This window comes from Castanea sativa, chromosome 6, assembly GCF_040712315.1.
Source record: "Castanea sativa cultivar Marrone di Chiusa Pesio chromosome 6, ASM4071231v1".
NCBI lineage: Eukaryota > Viridiplantae > Streptophyta > Magnoliopsida > Fagales > Fagaceae > Castanea > Castanea sativa.
In genome coordinates, this window is record NC_134018.1 from 46,350,491 (window position 1) to 46,377,560 (window position 27,070).

Genomic DNA, 27,070 nt, shown 5'->3' on the forward strand with positions numbered 1-27,070 from the left:
ATGCAGGAGAAGGGAAAAAAAATTCTTGAATTCATATGTCAAGTCAAATCATGTTTATTATTCATTCTAAACAAGGACAAAAAAAAAAAAAAAAAAAAAAAAGAAAAAAAAAGAAAAGAAAAAGAAAGATGCAACGTGATATTAGGCGAAAATTATATGTTGTACCTGGCATATATGCCGGGTCTTTCACACAGAGGCGGACTCCACAGTGTGTGGAACCCGCCAGTGTGTGAGTGACCCAGCATATATGCCGGGTACACCATATACCAGCTCAATATTAGGAACCTTGTGTATATTTTCATGGGTTGAATTCATATGTCAAGTCAAATCATGTTTATTATTCATTCTAAACAAGAAGAAGAAGAAGAAGAAGAAGAAGAAGAAGAAGAAAAGATGCAACGAGATATGAGGAACCTTGTGTATATCATGGGTGGAATTAGGAACTTAGTGTGAATAAGGAAAAGCGTATGTGAAAGAATATTTAAGGCTTTCCATATAAACACCCTAAGCTTCCTTTGCATCAGAAAGGTCATTCTAATCCTTTCTTATGGCAGCAAAACTCATCTTTCTCTTCTTGGTTTTCCTTCTTTTCCTATACCGAGTAAAGCATGACCTAGACAATGTTGGACCCTTGTTGACCCAACTCATTGGTGGTTTCAATGCCAAATGTAAAAATATGAGCTTAGAAGGCGATGCATGATTGATAACAATGGCATACTTTAGTTGACAAACGAGTCAGTTCATCAAGTTGTAAGCTGTTATGACATATGTGAATCATGTTAGGAACATATATTAATATTTTATGTAACTGGTTAATCCTTTGACAAAACGCACTTTACTTGTAATTTGGTAGATCTAGGTAATTTGGTAGATCTAGGATGTGTTTAATGCTTCAAGAAACAATGTTTCAAGTTCAAGTGTTAAAGCCATGTAAGTCTGTTCAAGAAACAAGTGAAGAAGTGTTATTCATTAAAGCTCGACAGCTAGTATCTATCGAGGCTTAAAAAGCTGTTTCAATCCAAAACTCGACAACTGCTCGATAGATAGGATATCTGTTGAGAATTATGAAAATCAGATTTTCAATTTTGGTTTCATTCCAATCCATGAGTATGTGTTTGGATTTTCTTTTCTCACAACTCTAAACATATATAAAGATTATTTCAAGGGCTGTCATAGTAAGCACAATTACACAAGTGTGACAATTGCACAAGTGTGACAATTGCACAAGTGTGAAGCAAAGTTGTATTCAAGCAAATTGTGACCGGAAACCTAGTTTGCCCTAGTTCATCTTAAAGAAGCCGTTGTGTTTGTACATCGTAGGGTTTTGTGAACAAGAAATTTCGTGATCTTCATCATGTGATAAACTGAAGAACTTTGCAGCCAACATCCTTCTCAAGTTGGTGATCAAGTCACGTACTGGGATCCGTGCATCTATTGGTTAGTCACATATTGGGAGTCGTGTATTAAAATGAGAGATTTTCACTACAGAACAAGTTCACTTGGGTATTGGGGTAAAGGTTCAACTGTATGTTGGTATAAGGCACTGAGATTTCTTTACTTATAACTGCTTGTTGTGAAGTGAATTCTTGGGAGTGGTGACCTTAAAATCACCCGGTGGAGTTTTTGTCTTGGATGTTTTCCTCATTTGTAAACAAATTACTGTGTCAACTTTATTTTTCGTTGCATTATATTTTAGTTGGTGATTTGTTTGTGCTGCCACGTACATTACATGTTAATTTGATTAATTAATAAACTTGGGTAATTAATCAATTAATTTATCATAAGGGGTCAATACATTTTTGGCCTATCAAGTTGTATCAAAGTAGGCACACTTTGATTAGGGTTTAATATTTGTTGTGTCATCCATTGATCCCTGTTTGTCATGGATAGAGGACAGTCTCTCATTATTCCTCCATTATTTGATGGTACTAACTATACATACTAGAAATTACGCATGAGAGCTTTCTTGTAGTCTCTAGATAGGGGTGGGTAGAAAACCCGCCAAACCCGACTTGACCTGACCCAACCCAACTTGCCAAGTTGGGTCGGTTTTTAAGGCTTGGTGGGTTGGGTTGGGTTACAAATTTTTTTTTTATAGTGGGTCGGGTTGGGTTTGGGTCATAAAATTATAAACCCGCCAAACCCGATTCTACCTACCCATATTTTAATATATGTTTAAAATATATTATACATTTAATAATTTTTTTTTAAACCAACTGTAGAGCACTTCCTTGATTCCTACTATCATATATAATATAAAATCCTATTAGTTCTTTTAATATATATATATATATATATATATATATATATATATATATATATTTAAATATATTATATAATTAATAAAAAAATTTAAAAATTTTAGATATATTTTGTTTATAACTGAGTTAGGAATTCATGTATATTTTGTTTATAAGTAAATTAAGATACTAGTTCATTTATATTTTTTTTATCAACTTAGTTGGATACTTAAACATATTTTGTTTACAACTAAGTTGGAATATTAGTTTATATATTAATGTATATTTTGTTTATCAACTCAAGTGGCAAGTGTGATATATTTTTTTTCTGCTCATTTTAATAATAGCAGTAATAAAAAAAATTGTCCAACCTATGGGTTCAACCCGACCCAACCCAACCCACATGGGTTGTGTTGGGTTGGGTTGGACTTATGTGATGGATTGGGTTGGGTTGGTTTGAATTTTTTTTGACCCACCATGGTGGGTTGGGTCAAAAAATCCCCTCAACCCAACCCAACCTAACCCATGCACACCCCTATCTCTAGATGAGAAAGTGTGGCAAGTTGTGGAGATAGGCTGGACCAAGCTGAAGAAAGCGCCGGCCAACTAGGATGATGCTAAAATCAAGGCGGAAAACTTCAACAGCAGGGCATTGAATGCTTTATTCAGTGTGGTCACAAATGAGGAGTTTAAGAAAATATCATCCACTGAAACTGTGAAGGAAGCATGGACCATCCTCCAATTAACCTATAAGGGAACCAAGGTTGTCAAGGATTTAAAGCTACAGAAGCTCACTACAAGCTTCAAAGAGATCAAGATGGAGGAGGATGAGTCATTTGATGAGTTGTATGCCAAGCTCAAGGACATAATGAACTCAGCCTTTAATCTTGGGGAAACCATTCACAAGCCTAACATTGCTAGAAAGGTGCTCAGATCGCTACCTAAGAGATTCCATTCCAAGATCACTATGATTGAGGAGTCAAAGGACATTGACAAAATTCCTTTGACAGAGCTAGTTAGCAATCTCCAGACCTATGAGTTGGGTTTGTCTAGGATCAGGAAATCGAGCAAAAGCGAGAATATGGCACTGAAGGCCAAAAGCAGTGACAGGGATGAGTCTTCCAATGATGAAGATTCTAAATGAAGTCCTACATCACCAGGCAATTCAAGAAGTTCATAAAGAATGCCAATGCAAAGAGCTTCGACAAGGACTGTAGACAATCGAGTTCTTCTCAGTTTAAGAGCCAAGACAAAGGGAAGAAAGATACTAGAGATGGTGGTCAGTACACTGTTCCCTTAGGACCCAAGTGTTTCGGGTGTCAAGGCTTTGGTCACATGAAACAAGAGTGTCCTAATTATCTTAAGTCCATTAGGAAAAGCAAGGCACTTGCTGCAACTTTGAGCGACATCGAACCTGAGGATGATTTTGAAAATGAAGATGACAAAAACCTAAACGTTTTCACCACCACTGTCAATCCTATTGAGGGGATTGTAGAAGATGTGAATGAAGAAGAAGACTTGGTGGAGTCAAAGTTTGAAAAGACGGATGAACAAGATAACATCCACACTGCCTATGCAAAGTTATACAAAGTTTCGAAAAAGTATGAGAAGTTGTATAGGTTGGCCACCAAGAAGCTTGGTGATGTGGAGCTTGAACGAGAAGAACTCTCCACAAAGTTTGATGAAGCCAATCAGACTATAGGAGCACTAAGGTTTGAAAATAATTTCTTGGCTGAGAAGACCAAGAAGCTTGAAGCAAAGCTGTTTCAAGTCAGAGCTCAGTTGGAGAGGACTTCAAGTGCATAGCTTGATGAGATGCTCAGCTTTCATAAATCTGCTTCTGATTGAACCGGTTTAGGGTATAATTTCTCCTCTCCTAATATTGCTTCTTCTAGTACTACTATTTTTGTTTCTCCTGCTAATAATTTTGAATCTGAGAACAATAATGTGAATAATGTGATAGCTAGTAAAAACATAGATAAGGGTAAATCTATCTTAAGACCACCCCCTAAGCTTGCTAAGAAAGAAACCAAAAACCCTAAGGCTAAGAAGAGAAATGCTCAAAAATCTAAAGAGAAGAAGTAGCATCTTTGTCATCACTATGGAGCAGCTGAACATACTCGACCTAATTGCTACAAGTGACAAGCCACTCAACAGAGCAACAATATGGTCTCATCAGGAAACCTGAGTCAGTTTCTATCCTCTCTTGCTCCTCTTTGAGATTTCCTCAAGGCCCTCATGTTCCTTTCGAACTTGAACGGTTGCAATTCTTCCCCCTCACCGCTAATTCAAGGATTTGCCAAAAGGAAAGGTTCTTCCAAGGTGTGGAAGGAAAAAGGCTCCAAGTGATTTAGTTACTTTTTCTTTTTCCCCCCTTCTTGTTTTTGTTTTTGTTTTTGCATTACTTGTGTGTTTTACTTTCTTATTTTGAGTTAGTCTAGTTTTTATGTATTGCTTTGCTTAACATGTTTTTGTTTGTTTTTTTTCAGTTTTGTTTTATTTTGTTTTGCTCCATAAAAATTTTAAAAAAAATTGAAAAATCAGAAAAATACAAAAACAGTGTGTGTTTGTGTACATTGGTACTTGTGTACCTTGAATGGCCAATGAAACAAAGTTTTCTAAACTTTGTATCTCTTGTAACTTAGATGAGCATCTCTATGCAAAACTAAGTAAGTGAGCTTTGTAGCTCTTATTTGTGATGAGTAAAACTAAGTTATCTCTTGTACTTAACACTCGTCAAGACTAAAAAATCCTAAGAGAAAGGCATAAATAACTATCTCACCACTATTGCCCACCACTCATGGAATGACATCGGTATGCTTCGGCATAGAAAAAATGCAATGTCAAAAAGCTTAACATAAGTTGGTATTTCTTTCCTCTCTTATATGCATATGCATGATATGCTTAATAAAAGAAAAGTATAAAGAAAACTTAAAGAAAAAGAATCAAAATGCTTTAAAATATAATTGCAAGCATATATTCTAGGAGATGTGGGAGTTATAGGATGTACCTCGAAGGTGATAGTCCCCATCAAGCAGTTATGATTTTGTGTGAGTTAAATTGATTTACTCATATCTCAAATCGTCATAACATGTAGACACTTATGCAATCTTGCGATGTTTTTCACATACAACACGTAATATTTTTTTCTACTTTTGATACATGTGTAGGTACAATGTAATTTGGCCATCACAAGGAATATATGTGCTAATGTATGCTCACTAAACTCTCTTGAATTATTTTTGAAATATAAAATGGGTTAGACTTGTTTAGTGTGTGTGTGTGTGTGTGTGTGTTTATCTAAATGCTTATCATTTTTTTTTTTGTTGAGAGATGATTTTGAGAGTTTAAAATGTTGTTTGGATCGTTGGTTGAGTAGCATGCTTGATTGCATTCATATCTGTGTTTTCCTCTTCTTGAAAAACTGTTTTTAAGCAATCTCAACAGCTTCTCGATAGCTAGACTATCTATCGAGCTCTTCAAATTCTTTTTATTGTAATGTTGATAGCTTCTCGATCAATTGAAAAAGGTTCTGTCTCCTTAATAGATTCTCGATAGCTTCTCGATCCATCGAGGCCCTTGTGCTATGGACCCCTCTCAACAGATCCTTGATCGCTCTTCGACAGCTGTTTCTCGTGCTTTAATTCTAGATACCTCTTGATCTGTCGAGAATTATGATTTTTTGTATAAAGGATTTGTGTGATTTTCTCTTCACTTCTCCCCGATCTCTCTTGACATAATCTGTCTCTTCACCTTCCAAACACTTTCTTTTCTCTCAAAACCTTCAATCCACTTGATTTTTGGCATTTTCTTGTCTCAAATCACTTGGAATGATCTCTCTATCTCTCATTCTTCATGCATCTCATGCATTTAGATCTAGGTTTTGGGTTTTTCTTGAAAATTTGTGGGTTTTTTTTTTTTTTTTAAATTGATGAGTTTTTCTCAAAATTTTTGGCTTGGGTTTTACTTAAATGATTTCAAGACATCATGCATTGCATCATTTATGCATTATAACAATCTTTTATGCATTTTAGATGTGAGTTTTACTTTATTGCAATGATTGTGTGCTAGTAGGTTTGGATTGGGCTGAGCCCATGATGTTTTTAAGTTTGTAGGTCACATGCTCATGCATTTTCATGCATATGTACCTTCAATTTCTTTATATTCTTATATATTGATGTTGGCGCTTTTCTGCTTCTCTCTCTCTCTCTCTCTCTCTCTCTCTCTCTCTCTCCTTCCTTCTTGCGTTAGTCTATGTTATGGCACCTAAATGTGAATCTACTCTGCCCCAGAACCCTCTTCGTTCTAGGGCATCTTCTTCTTTTGATCTTACTCCTTCTCACGTCCAGTTCCGTGATGATAAAGCCCAAAAGGACTTTTTGGAGAACTTTTCTAGACGAGGCATTCATTTGGAATGCCAAGTCATCCTATCGGATTTTTCCAATATTGACCTTCCCACTGTCATCTACAGTCGAGGTTGGGAGTCACTGTGTGACGTCCCGGTCATATGCCCTTCATCATTCAGAAGTTCTACTCCAACATGCACGGATTTGACACTTCTATACCCTAGTTTGTCACTGTGTTTCGGGTATGCGCATTGTAGTCACTCTAAATCTTATATCCGAGTGCTACACGTTCCTCGGGTAGCGCATCCTGACTACCCTGGTTGTGATTGTCTGAAGACTGTGTCCAAAGACGAACTCATGTCTCTATTCTGTGAGACACCATCTTCATGGGGTGATCATCAAAACACTCGATGCTCAACCTTCGCTAAAGATCCAAGATTCCTTAATATGGCGATGACATTCGTTCTCCATCTATTGTCTCACTATAACTCTATTACAGAGCTTTGTGCTCAGTTTTTGTTGTCCCTCAGTGAGGACATTTCTATTGACTTTCCTTCTTACTTCATTCTATTCTTTATAGATGTCTATAGTGATACGACAACCCGTGATAACCGAAGAAAAAATGAGCTTATCACGCTGATCCTTCGCCATTTTTTTGTGTCCTTACCTATGTCTGATCTCTTCTTCATCGTGGGTGCCATTGACGCAGCTACCGTTAAACAAAGTGATGCTCAGCTTCGTTCGAGGCAGACTCATACTGAGATGATAGCTCCTCTAGCTTCTTCTGCTCCATCCACCTCTGCTCCTTCTTCTTCCACGAGTGGAGTGACTCTCGAGGCTATCATGGCACAGCTTGTGTGCATGAATGCTCACCTTAACACTCTTACTGATGAGTTATGTCAGGTGAACACCCGTGTTGGTCGTATCGCACAACGACAAGCTGTCATGGGTGGTTTCATTGCGACTTCTTCTCTATCTCCACCGGCTTTAGAGGATGAGAGTGATGATGGCTTTGATAGTGATGATGCTGATGAGGACGATGGTGCTAGCTTGCCCAGTGATGTACTTACCCTTTGTCACTCGTGACAAAAAGGGGGAGTAGTTTTGGATATGAGTGTAGTCATACTCATAGAGAGAGAGTTAGTATAGGAGATTTTTGTTAGGGAGAGTCTATGTTTTGAGGGATGTAGTGAGGTCTTATGTATCTTTTTCTTTTCTTTCTATTTTAGATACATTGTCCGTGTACCTTTGGTCTTGTGACCATTTTGTGATAGCAAACCTTGTACTCTTTGATAATACATATATGATGATGTTGTTATTACAGTTCATTCACCTATCTCTGCATGTGTTGTTTCTTTTCTCTCTTTATGCACATGCTTCTTATATGTTGTATGCAATCTTTTATTTCTGTCTCACACTAAGATGCCTTGAAGAGTTTTGTTTAAAGTGTTTTAGAAATATAGGTTGTCAATGTCTTCCTTGCCATGAACTCTCTTTTTGCAAAGTTTTTCAAGAGTTTGTGTTAGGATAGATTTTATTGTATTCAACAAGTGAATATGAGTTAAATGATTTATGACTTCTCTTATATGTTCATTTGTTTGAAGTGGTTTTGTCACGGATTGCCAAAGGGGGAGATTGTTAGGACATATGTGAATCATGTTAGGAACAAATGTCAATATTTTATGTAATTGGTTAATCCTTTGACAAAACACACTTTATTTGTAATTGGGTAGATCTAGGATATGTTTAATACTTCAAGAAATAAGGTTTTAAGTTCAAGTGTTAAAGCCATGCAAGTCTGTCCAAGAAACAAGTGAAGAAGTGTTGTTTATTGAAGCTCAACAATGAGCTCAACAACGAGCTCAACAACTAGTATCTATCGAGGCCTAAAAAATTGTTTCAGCCTGAAACTCGACAGCTGCTTGATAGATAGGGTATCTATCGAGAATTATGAAAATCTGATTTTGAGTTTTGATTTCATTCCAATTCGTGAGTATGTGTTTGGGCTTTCTTTTCTTACAATCCTAAACATATATAAGGATTATTTTAAGGGCTATCATAGTGATACAATTGCACAAGTGTGAAGCAAAGTTATATTCATGCAAATTGTGACCAACAACTTAGTTTGCCCTAGTTCATCTTGAAGAAGCTGTTGTGTTTGTACACCAAAGAGTTTTGTGACCAAGAAATTTCATGATCTTCATCGTATGATGAACTGAAGAACTTTGCAGTCAACATCCTTCTCAAGTTGGTGATCAAGACGCATACTGGGATCCGCGCATCTATTGGTTAGTCACGTACTGGGAGCTGTGCATTAAAATGAGAGATTGTCACTACAGAAGTCCAATTGGGTACTGGGGTAAGGGTTCAACTGTAAGTTGGTATAATGCACTGAGATTCTTTTACTTGTAACTGCTTGTTGTGATAATAGTGAATTCTCAAGAGTGGTGACCTTAAAATCACCCAGTGGGGTTTTTGCCTCCGAGGTTTTCTCCATTCGTAAACAAATCACTGTGTCAACTTTATTTTTCATTGCATTATATTTTACTTAGTGATTTGTTTGTGCTGCCACGTACATTGCATGTTAATTTGATTAATTAATAAATTTGGGTAATTAATCAATTAATTCATCACAACGAATCAATAAATTTTTGGCCTATAGCCATGCATTTTATAAATATCCAATCCAATTCAAGAACTCATCCAATGGCAAAGTTATGTAGAAGTTGAGAGGTTTTGAAACGATTATTAAATAGGCTGAATTATGGTTAAGCTATGCATTTGAATATCCTTACTATGCCATGACAACTAATAACACAACCAGCTAAAATGAATTTCTACCTCTGTTCACATGAAAGCATGCATGCACATCTAAAAAAAATAATTAAACTAGTGTGCATTTAGATGACTTATTTGCTTATTTATTGAAAGTAGATAATGTATTTTTATTCCTTGAAAATTGACATATAGAAAAATTATATGTTAGGGAGAGAGCACTTTGAAAGATTTCAATTGAGTAGTTAATATAATATATAGAAACATCACTTAACCTATAAATTTAGATGAGACCTCATGAACTGTGAAGAACTTTTGAAGAGATCCTATGTCCTTATGTTGCTTGTCTAAATAATTATTCACATGAAAGCAAGCTCATTTTAGAAAACAAAAATTGAATTATAAAGAAAAATAATTTCAAAGGATATTTTGTATATACCATGAAAATGTTGTCATTCTCCATAATTCTATTTACAAATATACATAATAATAATAAATTAAAGATATTACATTAATCAAAAGGTCATTATTGCTGTTAAGTTTTAGATCTCTGTAAACTAGATTGTTTAACCTAATTAGTGAACCAAGTGAATACTTAGGTTTATTATTCAGATCTAGATTAAAACAATAACAATCATATCATGTAAAGCAGTAGAAAGCCTAATTAGGGGAGGATTTAACCTTGTTATCCTCAAGGTAAAAAGAAAATCCACTATGAAAGAATTGAAGTTTGTACAATAGAATTTAGACCACTAACATTTTATTGCTACCTTGAGTAGAAAACTTACTACCACAACCCCATGATAGCTTCAAGTCCACATACTACTTTTTTTTATCTGCAACAGCCATAAGTTCTCCTACTTGTAAATCTTGATCTTCTTAAATGTTCTTTATGTAACAACTGAAACAACCATCAAGTTCTTGACATCAATCTTGATTTTTGTGCTCACCCAAATATGGCTATTGGGCTTAAAATCTATTTGGGCTCACAATCTATTTGTATTGTGAGTGTTTGGATTTCCTACAACAGGTGGTTTTATATTCGGCAATCCAAGTACCCTAGTTACCTAAGTTTTGAGGATCACTCTCCTCATTTTTCCCAGGATGATCGCCTTCTCTCCTTAGTATTTACTCTCTAGAATTGCCAACCACCTAAACTGAATTTTCTTTGCTTATTTATAGCTAAAGTTAGTGAAAGTCTATGATTATTTTCCTGGTGGGTGGAAGGAAAGGTCTAATACTGTTTCTTCTAAGTGGATGTCTAATTGTGAGTGGGGGAAGGTGACAGTGGCATTGGAACTAGCTTCACCGTTAGAGGTACTACCCGGCAGTGGCATTCCCTAGGTAATGGAAGAAAGGTCCAATACTATTACTTTTAAGTGGATGTTTAATCGTGAGTGAGAGAAGGTGGTAATGGCATTGAAAATAGCTCCACCGTTGGAGGGACTGCCCCGCAGAAATGCTCCCCAGGCTATGCTGTGCATTTCGAGTTCCACCTGCCTCAGGGACGCATCCATCAAAGATGAAAAGACCCCACCTCCGCCGTTCATGTCGTAAACGTTTTCATCCCTAGGTCTCGGGTTTTAGACGAGCATCAAAACCTGCCTGGAGTGAGCCTGTAGGTCTGATCAGTGTCGAGTTCTACATGTGGCATCATTGCAATGGGCTTTTATGAACAAATGGGCCTGAAGGAGGGTACGCCCGTATAATAGCCCCCATTGATTCATGCTCGGCTTTTGGCAATGAATCAAGGATTCTGGCTAGGTTATGATGATGGTTTCCCAAGGATATTGCGATCCCTTTACGTGCGGTTAGGGTAATTATCGTGGCCCTCTTAAAAGTAGCATCGTGTTAGGTTGTCACGTTAGTAATTATGACTTGTTGGTTGGTAAACCGTTTGATGGTTTGTAGACTGTGCCCACACGCGTGGGGAGGTTATCCAAAAAGAGTTGGGAGGGCTTATCCCGCTCCTCGCCTCATTAAATGCCTTAATCCCTATATAAAGCTCTTTTTGGGTTCCTATTTCACCTTTTGCGTCCTTTTTGCTCTCAATCCCTCCTTTGCCGAGCATTCCTCTTCTGCGCATAAACACTCCTTTAGTTCCTCACTCTCTAGAGCCCAAAGCAAGTCTTCTCTACCTCTCTCTTTTTCAATTCTTCTCTATTTCATACTTTAGGAATGGGGTTTTCTCATCTTCTCACCCCTGGGGCTGCCTTGGTTAGTTTTAGAGAGACCTTTGGTGTCCCAAGGGATGTTGATATAGTGTACTACAGTGAGGGCGATATTGCACTCGTGATAGCTGCTGATACGAACGTCATGTTCTTTCTGTTAATGTCTATACTGGAGGGTGAGGTTAGATTTCCTGTAGACCCTCTTATCATAAGCACCCTAGGGTTCTATGATCTGTGCCCCGACCAGCTTTTCCCTAACTTTTATAGAGTCGTTAGTTGTGTCAGCCGACTGAATCAAATGTTCGGGCTGCAACTGAACCATTATGACATCAATTTTATGTACAAATTGTGCGGCAATTTTTTGAGTGACTATTATTTAAAAACTAGAGATATGCGAGTCCAGCTTATTTCTTGCTTACTTGTCTCCATAGAAACTCGGTTGGAGAGTTTGTTCGGGTGCGTGGCAGCTGGCTTGTTGGTGAGCTACTTTGCCCACTTTCGCCACGTGATGTTGGCCGGTACCAAGAATCTCCATTTGTTCTGGTTTTGCATCTTTTTATTGTTTGTGTATTGAACTGATCGGTCTATTCTCGGATTCGCCGTAGAATCAAAAAGGTTTTTGCCGGACCCTCGAGTTATACACGCGCGAGATCTCAATTTTGTTCTTAGGTCGGAGATTTTCGTGCACTACGACGGGTAACTTCGGGCGTCTCATTTGATTCTCGGCGTTACCCCAGTGTACATTACTTGGTAAAACTTCAGCCAGGCGCTTTTAGCAGACAGTCCACTCCTGTTATACATAGACATTCGACACAAAGAATTCCTCCCTCCCACACTTATTACTGGCAAAGCTCAAGACCTCGGCCCCTGTTATACTATTGCGGATGATATTGCGCCGGTGAGGGACGAGTCTGTTGAATGCGTGTCCCAGAATCGCAAGAGACACGAAGCCATCGAACAGCCTGAAACCACAACCCCAGTAGCTGAAAAAGAAACTGCCGAACATATCAGTACTTCAGGCGCTAAATCTAACCGCGCAGAGAAAATGGTGAAAAAGAGGACGATGGCCCTTGCCTAGTTTTTGCCTGGGGCCAGTCCTAAGGCCCAATCCCAACTCCCCTAGGTGACGAGTCAAGCTCATCCCGCTGGTGAAAGCAAAAAGAGGAAGCGCACCATCGAGAAGACCCCTCCTATCTTGGGTGACGATTTGTAGAAGATCCCTCCCTGTGCAAAAAGTGGGCCTAAGACCCAGGGGACAAGGGGTGTATCTCAACCGGTGGACCAGGTTAGGACCAATGTGGCATCCTCTTCCCAGCCCATTGTTGGCTGGCAGCCTGTCTTCCAAATGGGCGGTGAGCCTTTATCGGCGATGGCCAACGTACGGGCATGGGCACAAGGCTAAGGTGGGTGAGTTGCTTAGAGTCTGGCGTAAGGCCTTCTCCTGCCCAAGGATGCACACTTCCTCTCTGAAGGCGACAATGAGTCGCACGCTAGGCTGCTGCAATGGCACACTATTGCAGTAATTCTCCTTCTTTTTCTTTTACACGTTGCAATGCATAGGTATCTTTCTCATCTTATTGTTCTAATACTGTTATGTCATCAGGCTGCGTAGTTGACCAGCATCATTGATGAGAGGTTAAAGGGTGTTGCCGAGGTCATTGATGGAAAGAAGGCATTGAAAGCCATTGCTGAAGCCACTGCCAAGGAGAAGGGTGAGCTGCTGCGGCATCAGAGAGGAAGGCAATGGATGCCGAGAAAGCTCGGTTGGCTGGTGAGAGTAAGCTGACCGACGTGGAGATGAAGCTAGGCGAGACAAAGCTCAAGCTAGCGACGAAAAATAGCTTGAATTTAGCCCAAGCCGACTAGATTGCTAACTTGAAAGAATCCCTCGAAACCTATGAAGATAAGTGGTACAATGCAGGCTTCTCGAAGGCTGAAAGGTCTGTGGAGCCAATCATTCACCAAGCATAGCATCACGGATTCGGGGAGGGGTGGTTGGCTGCTCTTTAAGCAATAGGAGTGGCTGAGGACTCCCCACTGTGGAACCCCCAGCAGATCCCCTACCCGGCCCTTCCTCAACCTATTCAGAGTTGAGTTGACACCACAGATGAGGAAGACACTTCAATAATGAGGGACCTCATACAGGCGATTGATGCTCACGTGGAAGCGGCCGAACTGGAGGTCACGAGCAATATCCGTACTGGAGCTGAGGATGCTCAAAATTAGACCCCTACAGTAACTCAGTCAACTAGAGACAGATCTGAGCAACTGGTTCCCCCCCCCCCCAAACCAATCGACCCTACAGTATGAAGATTTTGCTTTTTCCCTTGTTTCGTTTTTATTTATTTATTTACTGGTTTTGTATTAGGTAGACCTAGATCGCCGAGCTGTGGCGATAGAACAATCTCTTTATACTTTGGATGGTTTAATTGATATAGTTGAGACATAAGCTTGTGTGTTTTATTCCTTTTCCCTTCTCCCTGCTTTTAAATTCATCCATGCTTGTTTGATAACTACTGACTTTGCATATGATTAGGGTTAATCTGCTCATCATACCTTACTTTCTCACTCATGGTGGCCGAGAGCGGCTTCTCTGCCCTTAGGGTATACTGGCCTAGGTTATCATCTATTCGGTGGAGGAGGTCGAACCTAGGATAGGTTTCTGCTCTTGGAATATTATAACTTAAGGTTCCACCTGCTCGATGATAGAGATCGAACCGAGTATAGGTTTCTGTTCTTAGAAAATTATAGTTTAGGGTTTCCACCTGCTCGGTGAGAAGATCGAACCAAAGACAAGTTTCTATCCTTAGAAAATTATAACTTAAGGTTTCCACTTGCTCGGCGATAAAGATTGAACCGAGGACAAGTTTTTGTCCTTAGAAAATTATAACTTAAGATTTTCCACCTGCTCGGTGATAAAGGTCGAACCGAGGACAAGTTTCTGTCCTTAGAAAATTATAACTTAAGGTTTCCACCTGCTCAGTGATAAAGATCGAACCGAGGACAAGTTTCTATCCTTAGAACATTATAACTTAAGGTTTCTGCCTGCTCGGTGATAAAGATCAAATTGAGGACAGGTTTCTGTCCTTACTTGCTGGCCAACAATAATGAATTAACAGTAATGGAGTTATAAGCATCTTCATGGATAAACATCATGATATTAATATGTAAAACATATATGTTTGATTACATTCGATTCGCACCCTAGCGTATAACCGTTCAATGATAAAACTTCTTCAAATTATGAACGTTCCACGGTTGAGGAAGTGGTCTTTCCTCTAAATCCTCCAAGTAGTACGCTCCTGCACCTGCAATGGCGGTCACTCTATAGGGCCCTTCCCAAGTCATGGCTAACTTCCTTGCATTGATGTCTCGCGTATTCCCAACAACCTTAAGGAGCACCAAATCCCCCGTGGTAAACTTTCTCTTTCTCACGCTTCTATCGTACCTTCGGGCGAGCTTCTGCTAATACTTAGCTAGCCGAATGGTCGCCGCTTCTCGGTGCTCCTCCAACAAGTTTAACTATCCGAACATCAATTCTTCGTTCTTGGCCAGAGCGAAACCTGCGACACGGGACCTGCATAGGTTTATTTCAGCTGGAATAACAACCTCTACTTTGAAAGTTAGAGAAAAGGGGGTCTCTCTCATGGATCTCCTCGGAGTTGTCTGGTATGCCCATAGGATGCTCGGCAATTCCTAGGTCCAATTGCCTTTAGCGCCCTTTAGCCTTTTCTTCAATCTCTTAACGATGGCCTTATTGGTGGCTTTAGCTTGGTCGTTACTCTGTGGATAGGCTGGGGTAGAATACCGGTTTTTAATGCCAAGGTTACTACATAATTCGCAAAAAGCTTTACTGTCAAACTGCAAACCATTGTCCGACACGAGGGACTCTGGCACCTTAAATCTCGTTACAATGTTTCTCCATACGAACTTTTTGACATCAACATCTCGGATGTTTGCCAGTACTTCTGCTTCCGCCCACTTTGTGAAGTAATCCACTGCTACGAATACAAATCTTCGGTTGCCCGTTGCCCGAGGAAACGTTCCAACTATGTCTAGCCCTCACTGAGCGAAAGGCCACGGGCTACTTACAGGATTTAGGTTCCCAGCAAGTTGGTGGATCATTGAGGCGTGCCTTTGACATTGCTCGCACCTCCGTGCATATTCGATGGCGTCCTTTTGCATTTGGGGCCACTAGAATCCCTAAGTCATCGCTCGGTGAGCCAATGAACTTCCTCCAACGTGACTACTGCATACGCCTTCATGCAGTTTGGCTAGAAGTTCTTTAGTAATACTAGGGTGCAAACACTGTAAGTATGGGCCCTCAAAAGACCTTCGATATAGCTTCCGATCTGCAAATAGCCAGTACCGATAAGAATTCTGTCGTACTCTAGCTGCCTCCTTCTAGTCCTCCAGTACCCGGTTTTCAACCAAAAATTCGATTATGGGATCCATCCAGCACTTCCCTACAGTGGTGACTTGCGAGACTACCGTCCACACACTGATGCTCGGCTCATTCACCAATTCTACCCTGATTAATTAGGGTACCTCATTTTCTATTGACGATGCTAAGGTGGCCAGGGAGTCGGCGTGGCAGTTCTACCCTCTGGAAACTTGCTCTACTGTCACACTAGAGAAATAGCCCATAGTCTACTTCACTACCCACAAATATTCAACTATCCAGGGATCCTTGGCCTCGAAACTCCCCAGTACTTGGTTAACCACCAGCCGGGAATCCGAGTATATTCCACCTCCTTAGCTCCCAAGTCTGAGACAACTCTCAGTCCGGCCAGTAAAGCCTTGTACTTGGCCTTATTATTGGAGGCTCTAAAGCCTAACCTGAATGAATGTTCCAGTTTTATCCCTTCCGGTGTAATAACCATAATCCTAGCCCCTGCTCTTGCCGCGTTGGAAGCACCGTCCACAAATACCTTCCATGGGTTGGTCCCTACAAGGCAGATCATCTCTATACCTTTCGGCGAAAACTCGGCAATGAAGTCTGTGAGTACTTGACCCTTCACTGAGTTCCTCGGTCTGTATCTAGTGTCAAAAGAACCCAGCCAAGTCCCCCACTTAGCTATTCTACCTGTAAAGTCAAATCTCCTTAATAGTGACTAAAGAGGATACTCAGTTAGAACGTGGACGGTGTAGGCCTAAAAATAATGGGTCAATTTTCGGGTAGAGTGCACGAGTGCCAGCACTAACTTCTCCAGCAGCAAATACCTTGTCTCGGCATCAACAAATGTTTTGCTTACGTAGTAATCTGGTAGCTGTACGCCATTATCCTTTAGCAGCACTATGCTCGCGACATGCTCGGATACCGAGAGATACATATACAAATCTTCCCTGTGCTCCAGAGCCGTCAATGTTGGCGCCCGCCCAAGATAGTCCTTTAGGTCTTGGAAGGCCTTATCACACTCTTCATCCCACTGGAACCCCTTCCATTTCTTCAAAAGTTGATAGAATGGTTGACACCGATCAGCGAACTTGGAAATAAACCAGTTGAGGGCAGCCAACATACCGGTCAATTTTTGAACTTCTTTTAGGTTGCTCGACGGTTTGAGACGTTTCACGGCTTCAATATGATCGAGGTTAACTTCGATTCCCCGTTTGGGGATTATATAGCCCAAAAACTTGTTGGATCCTACCCTGAAAGCGCACTTATCGGCATTGAGACGCAGCTGGTGTCGCCGGTATGTTGCCCTTCTTGCTTGCTTTTTATCACCATGTCATCAATGTATACCTCGACTGTACACCCAATCCTATTCCTAAACATCCTCGTCATCATCCGTTGATAAGTGGCTCCCGCATTCTTTAACCCAAACGGCATCACGATATAATGATAATTAGCATCAAAGGTTATGAATGTAGTCTTCTCCTGATCCTCGGCAAATAGGGCAATTTGGTGATAGCCCTAGAAAGCATCTAGAAAACTCATCCTCGGGTGCCTATACGTAGCATCTACCAATTGATCAATTTTCAGCATCGGGAATGGATCTTTTGGGCACGCTCAGTTTAAATCAGTAAAATCAACACAAACCCTCCATTTACTGTTCTTTTTCCTTACTACCATAGTGTTTGCAAGCCATTCTGGAAAGAACGTCTCCTTGATGGCCCCCGCTTCCTTCAGATTCCCAACTTCCTATTTGACGGCTTCGACATGCTCTTTAGCCGACCTCCTCGGTCTCTGTTTCTTAGGAGGGCATAAAGGATCCACATTCAGCTTGTGAACTATGAATTCGGGATCAACCCCGAGCACCTCATATGGACTCCAAGTGAACACGTCCACGTGCACAAGAAAAAGTAACAACTCCACCTTCTTTTCTTCCCTTAAGCTTGCCCCTATCAGAAAATTCCTTTCACAATCCAGCAGAATCCTCACCTTCACTAGGCACAGTTGGCCCCCACCTCCTCTTGGGGTTGATGTAGTTGCTATAAGGGTGTCTTTTCGGCGGACTCCCTTTTCTCTGTCTGTTGGTTAGCCGCGGCCACTAAGCATTGTCAAGCTATCTACTGATTGCCCCTTATCACCGTGATTCCATACTCGGTGCGAACCTTGACCTTTACATGCAAGGTGGATGGCACAGCCTTCATGTCATAAATCCATGGTCTCCCAAGGATCGTTGTGTACGGTGAGAAAGAAGCAACCACTATGAACGTTACAGTTACCTCCTTTTCTCCCATGCTGATGGGGAACGAAATCCGCCCTTTCGGAATTACCATATGGCCATCAAACCCCATCAACGGCGTATCATACTTGGACAAGTCCTCTTTTTTTAGTCCGAGCCCCTGGTACAAGTCAGGGTACATTACATCCGCACCGCTCCCCTGATCTATCATCATTCTTTTTACTATGAAACCCCTTACACGGGCCGTGACTACCAAGGCATCATGGTGTAATTGAGTGGTGCCTTCCATATCGTCATCATCAAACGCGATGGGTTATTTTGTGTACCTCAGCATCTTCCCGAGAGAATGCTCGCCCATGCAATTTTCTGCCGATACCACGGTCAATATCCCCCTGATTCTGGGTGCCTGAGCGCTCCTTGGTACTGCATGGATGACTTCTATTACTCCTAAAGGGGGTGGGGGAGGATTTCTGTGCAGGCGATCTACTTGCCCGGTCCCCCTGATTCCTCATTCCCACCAGAAATTCTTTTAGATGTCCCGCCTTCACCAATTGTTCCGAATGATCTTTCAATTCTCTGCACTGCTCGATAGTGTGCCCTTTATCTTTGTGGTAGGTACAATGCAAATTTTGATTTCTCCTTGATGGGTCGCCCCCCATCTTGTTTAGCCACTTAAAATACGACTCATTTTTTATTCGATTGATGATCTTGTGCACCGGCTCCTTGAAGGCCACATTAACTTCTCCAATTCCCGGCCCAGACTCTTGAATCCTCAGATCCTTTCGGGTTCTAGGTTGGAAACCAGTATTCCGAGGATGATTTATGATCAGGGCCTTCCCCTTGGTTTGCAACCGATCATCTTCCAATTGCTTATACTCCTCGATACGCCTCATCAGCTGCCTCATATTCTCGGGAGGCCTTCTTGTCAATTATTCCCTCAGTCCAGATTCATCGGGCAACCCCATTCGAAAAGTGCTCACCACAATCTTTTCGTTGCCCCCTCCAATCTTGTTAAACAGCTCCTAGTACCGGGTAGCATAGTTGCGAAAGGTCTCCCTAGCCTCTATTTTCATTGACAGTAATGCATCCACGGGCTGCAAAACTTGGCTGCAGGTCATGAATCGTACACCAAATTCCTGGATCAGTTTTGAAAAACTGTGGATCGAGCATTTCCTTAATCCGTTGAACCACCTCAGCGCAGTGGGGCCGAGGCTCGAGGGGAAGACCTTACACATCAGTGCGTCATTATGAGCGTGTAAACACATCATTTGAATATAGTGGCTTACATGTTCTACTGGGTTTTTCTTTCCCGTGTAGGAATTGAACAGCGACCGTGTGAATCTGCTCGACATAGGTGCGCTTTCAATATCTCTCGAGAATGGCAATCAGGTAGCTTGGCGTAATGCCTGGCTCATTGCGTCCATGGCCACATTCTGAGGTCATTCCCTATCTGAGGAAGTTGAATCACGATCTGCATACTCCCGTGAACGATTGCGGTACCGAAAAGACCCAGATTGATGGGATCCTGCTGCATGGCGGCTCCCCATACTAGCTGACCTTTCCCTTCGTTCCTCATGGTCCCTCATCCGACGTCTACCTCTCGCTTCCAATTCCAAATCTCTCACCATCCCACATAGACGCTCGAGCTCCTGGTCTCTCTACTCAAGCTTTCGGTCCCTTCTGTTATTGCGGTTGCACCCCGAAGCATCAAACGCTATTCGTGGCATTTGAAACGATCTTTCTTAGAGCCCGGACTGCTCCGCTTCCCCATGCTACCTGTCTTCGCATCTTTTCTGCCTTCGCTCCCGCCATGTGGATCCCTGCAATGACCCTCTAGAGCCACTTTTAGCATAACTCCCCAGCCTACTTCCAAACATTCTCCTATGCGCACCTCAACAGAACCATAGCTACGTAGGAGTTTCCCACAGACGGCACCAATTGTGCACACCCAGATATGGCTATTGGGCTTAAAATCTATTTGGGCTCATAATCTATTTGTATTGTGGGCTTTTGGATTTCCTACAACGGGTAATTCTATGTTCAGCAACCCAAGTACCCTAATTCCCTAAGTTCTCAGGATCACTCTCCCCCTTTTTCCCAAGATGATCACCTTCTCTCCTTAGTATTTACTCTGTAGAATTGCCAACCACTTGAACTGAATTTTTCTTGCTTATTTATAGCTAAAGTTAGTGGAAAGCTTTGACTATTTTCCTGGTGGATGGAAGGAGAGGTCCAATATTGTTTCTTCTAAGTGGATGCCTAATCGTGAGTGGGGGAATGTGACAATGGCATTGGAACTAGCTCCACCATTAGAGGTATTACTCGGCAGCGGCATTCCTTAGGTAATGGAAGGAAGGTCCAATACTATTACTCTTAAGTGGATGTTTAATCGTGAGTGGGAGAAGGTGGTAATGGCATTAGAAATAGCTCCACCATTAGAGGGACTGCCTCACAGAAATGCTCCCCAGGCTATGTCATGCATTCCGAGTTCCACCTGCCCCGGGGACGCGTCCATCGAAGATGAAGAGACCCCACCTCCGCCGTTCATGTCGTAAACGTTTTCATCCCTAGGTCTTGGGTCTTAGACGAGCATCAAAACTTGCTTGGAATGAGCCCGTGGGTCTGATCAGTGTCGAGTTCTACACATGGCGTCATTGCAACAGGCTTTTATGAACAAATGGGCTAAAAGGAGGTACGCCCGTACAATCTTGATAACTCAATGTGTGTGTATGAAGGTAAACACTCCTCAAATCTCACAAAAGATTCAACACACAAAACATCAAAGACTCTAGAGAGTTTTTGGGTACAAAACCCTATATATCTACAAAAGAGGCACACTCTTCTCTCTCTGAAAAACCTTGTAAAAATGTACTTTCCTTTATATACTAGAAGAAGTAGACTGGAAACTCTAATCCTTAATGGGCTTGAATTGCAGTTTGGGCTGACTTAAAATTCTGCAGAAAATTCCTGATCCATGATTCTCGATCGATCGAGTCTATTCTTCGATTGATTGAGCATTGCAGAAATAGAATAGTAATTTTCTACAGTTACTCGATTCCAAACTTACATTAAACCAAACTTTAAGCAAGTCTAAATCTAGACTAAATGTTTTGATCATGGTTTGCCAACATAATACATATTGAAGTACTAATACATTAGTCCCTAAAATCTTAGAACCTAACAATTGCATTGACTATAAGCATAAAGTAGGAATGATAAGGGTTCCAATCGAATATGAGTAATGGAAGAAACAATTTTTGGTGACGCAAGATATGCAAAGAAATAGAAAACCAATCTACTAGATATAGGTCGACAATTGAGATGGTATACCATGTATCTAATACATATTTTCTTTCTTTCATATGAAAGTGAACTCCACACGTGAAATCTACCTCCATACAAGAGAAAAGAAATATACATTCGATACATAATATATTTTCTCCCAACAACCAATATGAAGGGTTGCCGACAGAAAAAATGTCCTATCCTTGGCAAAAAGAAAAAGGAATCTTAGATCGAGATAGTCTTTTATTGATCCATAGGTCCATAACACTATTTCTTCTTTTTCTAAACAAAACAAAGTAGTACGGATTAATTATTCAGCCAAAAAAAAAAAAAAAAGTAGTGGATTCCACTTAAAACAAAGAGTCCCACGTGATCCTAATAATAAACCTTTTTTTGTCCTTTTATGTCATGATGTCACATTAAAACCCTAGCCTCTACTAATTGTTTTTCTCTTATCTCTTAACTTTTCAAAGTTTCAAACTCTGTATTTTTATTATAAATCCAAATTTTAAATTTTAAAAAAGTAGAGGAAGAAATTTTAAATTATGCATAATTTCTTAAGAGCATTCAAGTCGGGTACAACTTAATTTGGTATATTGTTATATTCTTAATATTTTATATTAATTTATTTTAAATAATCAAACTACATAATTAATTTCTATATATTTATATTAATTTGATCGTTATTAACTATGAATTGATTATTTTGTTTTATTTATTTTAATGATATGAAATATATACCTATAGATCAATTGAAATTAAGGAAATACCTAATCATAATGATGATTCCTATATGAATGTTTATCTATTTTATTATTAATATCGATTAATATCATCTAGACTAATTTTACTTTCAAACTTCTTCAAATCTTGCTTCCTCTAATGTTGGTCACAAGCCTTTCAAATTTTAAATTAGGATACAGTGAAATAAGAAAACTGAAAAGTGACAATCATAGTTTGGAAAAAAAAACACACACTTCTTAATTATTTGGAATGTGGTATTAATTATAGGCCCTTGTTATCGGGAAGGTATTATATTTATCTTAGGAATATACCACCTTCTCTCTCACAAGGGAATTACCCCTTTGGGTATAAAACTTAGGATTATGACTAGTATATACAAAGTACACATATGCCAATGTGGTGTGCTGCATACTTATTCTCTACTAACTCTACTTATGTCTATTTCTCATCACTTATTTTGTGATGTGGCATTTGTGTGTATAAATGCGTGTAATTAGGTGTATGATATAAACACTGTGCTAATTGAACTTAAAACACCCCATCCATACTTAGTCTCCCTGAGAAAACTTCAAGCAAAAATAAAGCAACTAATCAATAAATACTTCAGAAAAAGAAACAGCAGTACGTACCAGCTGTCAAGAAACATGTTTCCTAGGACATACGTACCATGAATAAAACCAATGAAACAAGGGAAGAACCTTGAACACATGCATATATACACATCTATTTCTACTGCGCATAGCGCTTAATAATCAAGGGGATCACGTGTATAGAGATGAACACATGCATGGTGCGTTTCTTCGCAAGCAAAAAATGTTTGTTTCCCACCTTCTCATAGTTCAAGTTCAATTACTATAAATAAAATTCAATTACCATAAAAGGTCTTTTTAAAGATAAAATAAAATAAAATAACTATAAAAGGCCCTACCTAGTACCTACCCACCGCTGAAAATTTAAAGAGTCCTACTTGGTAAAAGAAAACAAAAAAGAGGGAAAAAAAAAAAAGAAAAAGAAAGGAAAAAAACTCTTGATTAGAATAATTATAAGTGTGAATCAATTGCTGGCCTTAATTACTATGAAATGGACGGCAGTGGTAGGATGGCTTTAACCCCAAAGTGAATACCAATGAAAGTCTACATAAAATTTTAGTGTTTTTATTTTAATATAAATTAGCTATTATAAGGGAGATAAAAAATAATATAACATTATTAGTAGAGTAGAAAGTGAAACATTCTTAATATGATATTAATATTTTTTTTTAAATTTCAAATGAATCTATTTCATAATTTATAATTAATACTACAATTTTGTGATAATTAATACTACAATTTTGTGAATGTATATGATGTGCCCTTTTTGTATATTGTTAGATTCAAATAATAGAATTTTAATCATAAAATATATTCTCAAATGGAGTGGACGGAGAATCTATATTCTGGAATTCTTATGTCAAGTCAAATCATGCTTATTGGAGTATATATAACTCTGCATTGCATGGTAATTTCCTATCCTTCCTTCTCTTTTTTTTTGTCCTATCCTTATTTCTTATTCATTATAAACAAGGACAGATAGAAAAAAGATGCAGCGTGATATTAGGAACCTTGTTTATACTTTATATCATGGGTGGAATTAGGAACCTTGTGTGAACAAAGAAATGTGTATGTGAAAGAATATTTAAGGCTTTCCATATAAACTCCCTAAGCGTCCTTTGCGTCAGAAAGGTCATTCTTATCCTCTCCTATGGCAGCAAAACTCATCTTTCTCTTCTTGGTTTTCCTTCTTTTCCTATACCGAGTAAAGCCTGACCTAGACAATGATGGATCCTTGTTGACCCAACTCACTGGTGGTTTCAATGCCGAACGTAAAAATATGAGCTTAGAAGGCGATGCAGTGATTGATAACAATGGCATACTTCAGCTGACAAACAAGTCGGTTCATCAAGGTGTTAGCCATGCATTTTATAAATATCCAATCCAATTCAAGAACTCCTCCAATGGCAAAGTTATGTCCTTTTCCACCACGTTTGCTTTTGCCTTGATCAATGAACGTGGCAAACTAGACGGCCATGACTTTGCTTTTACAATCTCTCGTTCTCTTGGTCTATTCAACACCAAAAAGGATGGAAACATCTTGGACCACATATTCAAGGTGGAATTTCACACTTTCAATCGCACCAAGTTCGGTGACATCGACGATAACCATGTTCGCGTCGGCCTCAAAAGCATACTATTGAACAAATCTGTTCCAGTCGATCAATCTAAGCGTAGAGATTTCATAAATCTAAAGAGTGATCAGATAATTCAAGCTTGGGTTGAATATGATGCACGAATAAATCAAGTAAATGTTAAGGTCGCGCAACAATTTGCTAGACTCAGGTCTGAAAATTTTCCTTATCATGTGGATCTCTCACCAATATTTAAAGAATCCATGTTCGTGGGGTTCTCTGGTTCAACCAGCCTTTCATCCTCAAGTTCGCACTACGTCTTAGGTTGGAGCTTTAACATAAATGGAGGTGCTAAAAATCTCAATTTAGATAAACTCCCTAAGCTCCCAACAGTGAATGGGTCTAAAAAAAACCACACAAGCCTAATTGTTGGTGTCTCAGTCTGTGCTTTGGTTGTGATTTTCTGGATTGTTTTGATTTTTTACAATGTAAAGAAACTCAAGAAGGTTGGTGTGGTTGAAGCCTGGGAGCTTGATATTGGACCACATAGATTTTCATATGAGGAGCTAAAGAAAGCAACAAAGGGTTTTGGAGAAAAAGAGCTTCTTGGGTTTGGTGGATTTGGTAGAGTTTACAAAGGAACTTTGCCAAATTCAAATACCCAAGTTGCAGTAAAGCGTGTTTCCCAAAATTCGAAGCAAGGTTTGCGAGAATTTATGTCTGAGGTTAGTAGTATGGGCCATCTTCGTCATCGAAATATAGTTCAATTATTGGGTTGGTGTCGTAGGCAGGGTGATCTATTACTTGTGTATGAATTTATGCCTAATGTAAGCTTAGACAAGTACCTTTTTGATGAACCTAAAGAAATCTTAGGCTGGGAGCAAAGGTTCAAGATCATCAAAGGGGTTGCTTTAGGGCTTTTATATTTACATGAGGAATCAGAACAAACTGTGGTTCACAGAGACATCAAGGCAGGCAATGTGTTATTGGATTCTGAGTTCAACGGAAGGTTAAGTGATTTTGGTCTTGCTAAGCTGTATGAGCATGGCTCCAACCCAAGCACAACCAAGGTGGTGGGCACGTTGGGTTATTTAGCACCTGAGCTCACACGCACAGGCAAGCCAACAACAAGTTCTGATGTGTTTGCTTTTGGTGCTTTGTTGCTAGAAGTGGTATGTGGTAGAAGGCCTATTGACCCTAAAGCATTGCCTGAGGAGCTCATGCTTGTGGACTGGGTTTGGGAGAAGTGGAGATTAGGAGCAATACTTGAGGTTGTGGATTCAAGGTTGGGGGGTGAGTTTGATGAAGTTGAAGCTATTTTGGTGCTTAAATTGGGCTTAATGTGTTCCAACGATGCACCCAAGTCAAGACCCACTATGAGGCATGTGGTTAGGTGCTTGGAAACGAAGCAGGCTTTGGAGGAGGAGGACGATTTTATGCAATCTTATCCCACTGCTTCAGCCTCAGTCGGTGATAACGAGGATGTTGCTGACGTTGAGGATGTTTTAACTCCACCCTTTTCAGTTTTCAGCGGAGATGATGGTAGGTAGTCTTGTTTCTGTGGTTTGGGATTCAGTTGCTACTACTTGGTTACATACTTACACATGTAGTATTTGTTTGGACGTAAATAAATTAATCATCATCTTGTCCACCTTCTCTTTTTCTTTGGTTTTTTTTTTGTTTTTTTTTGTTTTTGTTTTTGTTTATATTGGATGTATATAATATTTTAGAAGAAAAGTATGATATAATATTTTAGATCAGAATTAATGCCATGCAACTCCATGCTTCAAGTTCCCTTGTCCTAATGGTATTGATAATTATTAGGTATTCCGAGTATAGTAAAATGTTTTCTCAACAGTTCTCTCTGTTTGTTGAACGGGTTGCTTTCATCAATTCCTTGAATTTTTCCTCACAATCTGATAAGTCAACTCCAATCTTAGAATTTTAAGAGATAGTTGTTCTACATGTGACATTCCAGTTTTATGCAAAGCAAGCTTATTATTTATAGATGTGGCACATACATAGCCTTTAAAATCATATTCAATGAGTTGTCCCTGAAACAAATGGACATGAGCCCGTACACCAAAATCCAAACAGATAAAAAAAAAATGCATTATTAACAAAATGACATAGCAACTAATATTGATATTAATTAAGGGAACCAAACTCATAAAAAATTATAGAAAAATTAGGGCCAGCTTCTTCAGGGTTACTATTCTCTCCCAATCCACCATGCTTCAGAAAATGCAAATCAAGAAAAAAAAAAAAAAAAAAATCAAACTTGTAGGTCACAACTACCACGGCACCACGCAAATGGCAGCTCAAGTCAGAGTCCAATTTGCGCTGATACTTTAAGCCCTACATAGGACACAAATACTATGTTTAATGTTTCACTTAAAAACAAAATCTCTATAAAAAAACAAACCCCTCATGAGTCATGTCAAAAAAGCCTGAGGGTTAACCCTTTTTATTTTTTATGGTGTATAGTTTTATGAAGGAGTCAAATTCTTTTCGAATTGAGAAACTGCATGTGACATGGCTGCAATCACACTAATATACATGTTGCCGTATAAAATTGCATGCAATGCACGTATTTTGTCTAGTTTGAAGTTGAACTTTTACGCATAAAACATACTGCTCGGAGGAAACATTTGCAGGCTATATGGGACAATAATATTGTTCATGACCGCAGACCTAGAAATTTACAAAGAAAAAA

The 27,070-nt window shown here is 39.6% G+C and overlaps 1 protein-coding gene across 1 annotated transcript; it reads left to right on the plus strand.

Moving 5' to 3' along the window:
• The first annotated feature begins 23,922 nt into the window (after positions 1–23,922).
• Positions 23,923–25,904, plus strand: LOC142641698 (L-type lectin-domain containing receptor kinase S.4-like). Its single transcript, XM_075816179.1, has one exon. It carries the CDS (start codon positions 23,931–23,933, stop codon positions 25,902–25,904), a length of 1,974 nt encoding a protein of 657 aa, XP_075672294.1. The 5' UTR covers positions 23,923–23,930.
• The last annotated feature ends 1,166 nt before the right edge of the window (positions 25,905–27,070 follow it).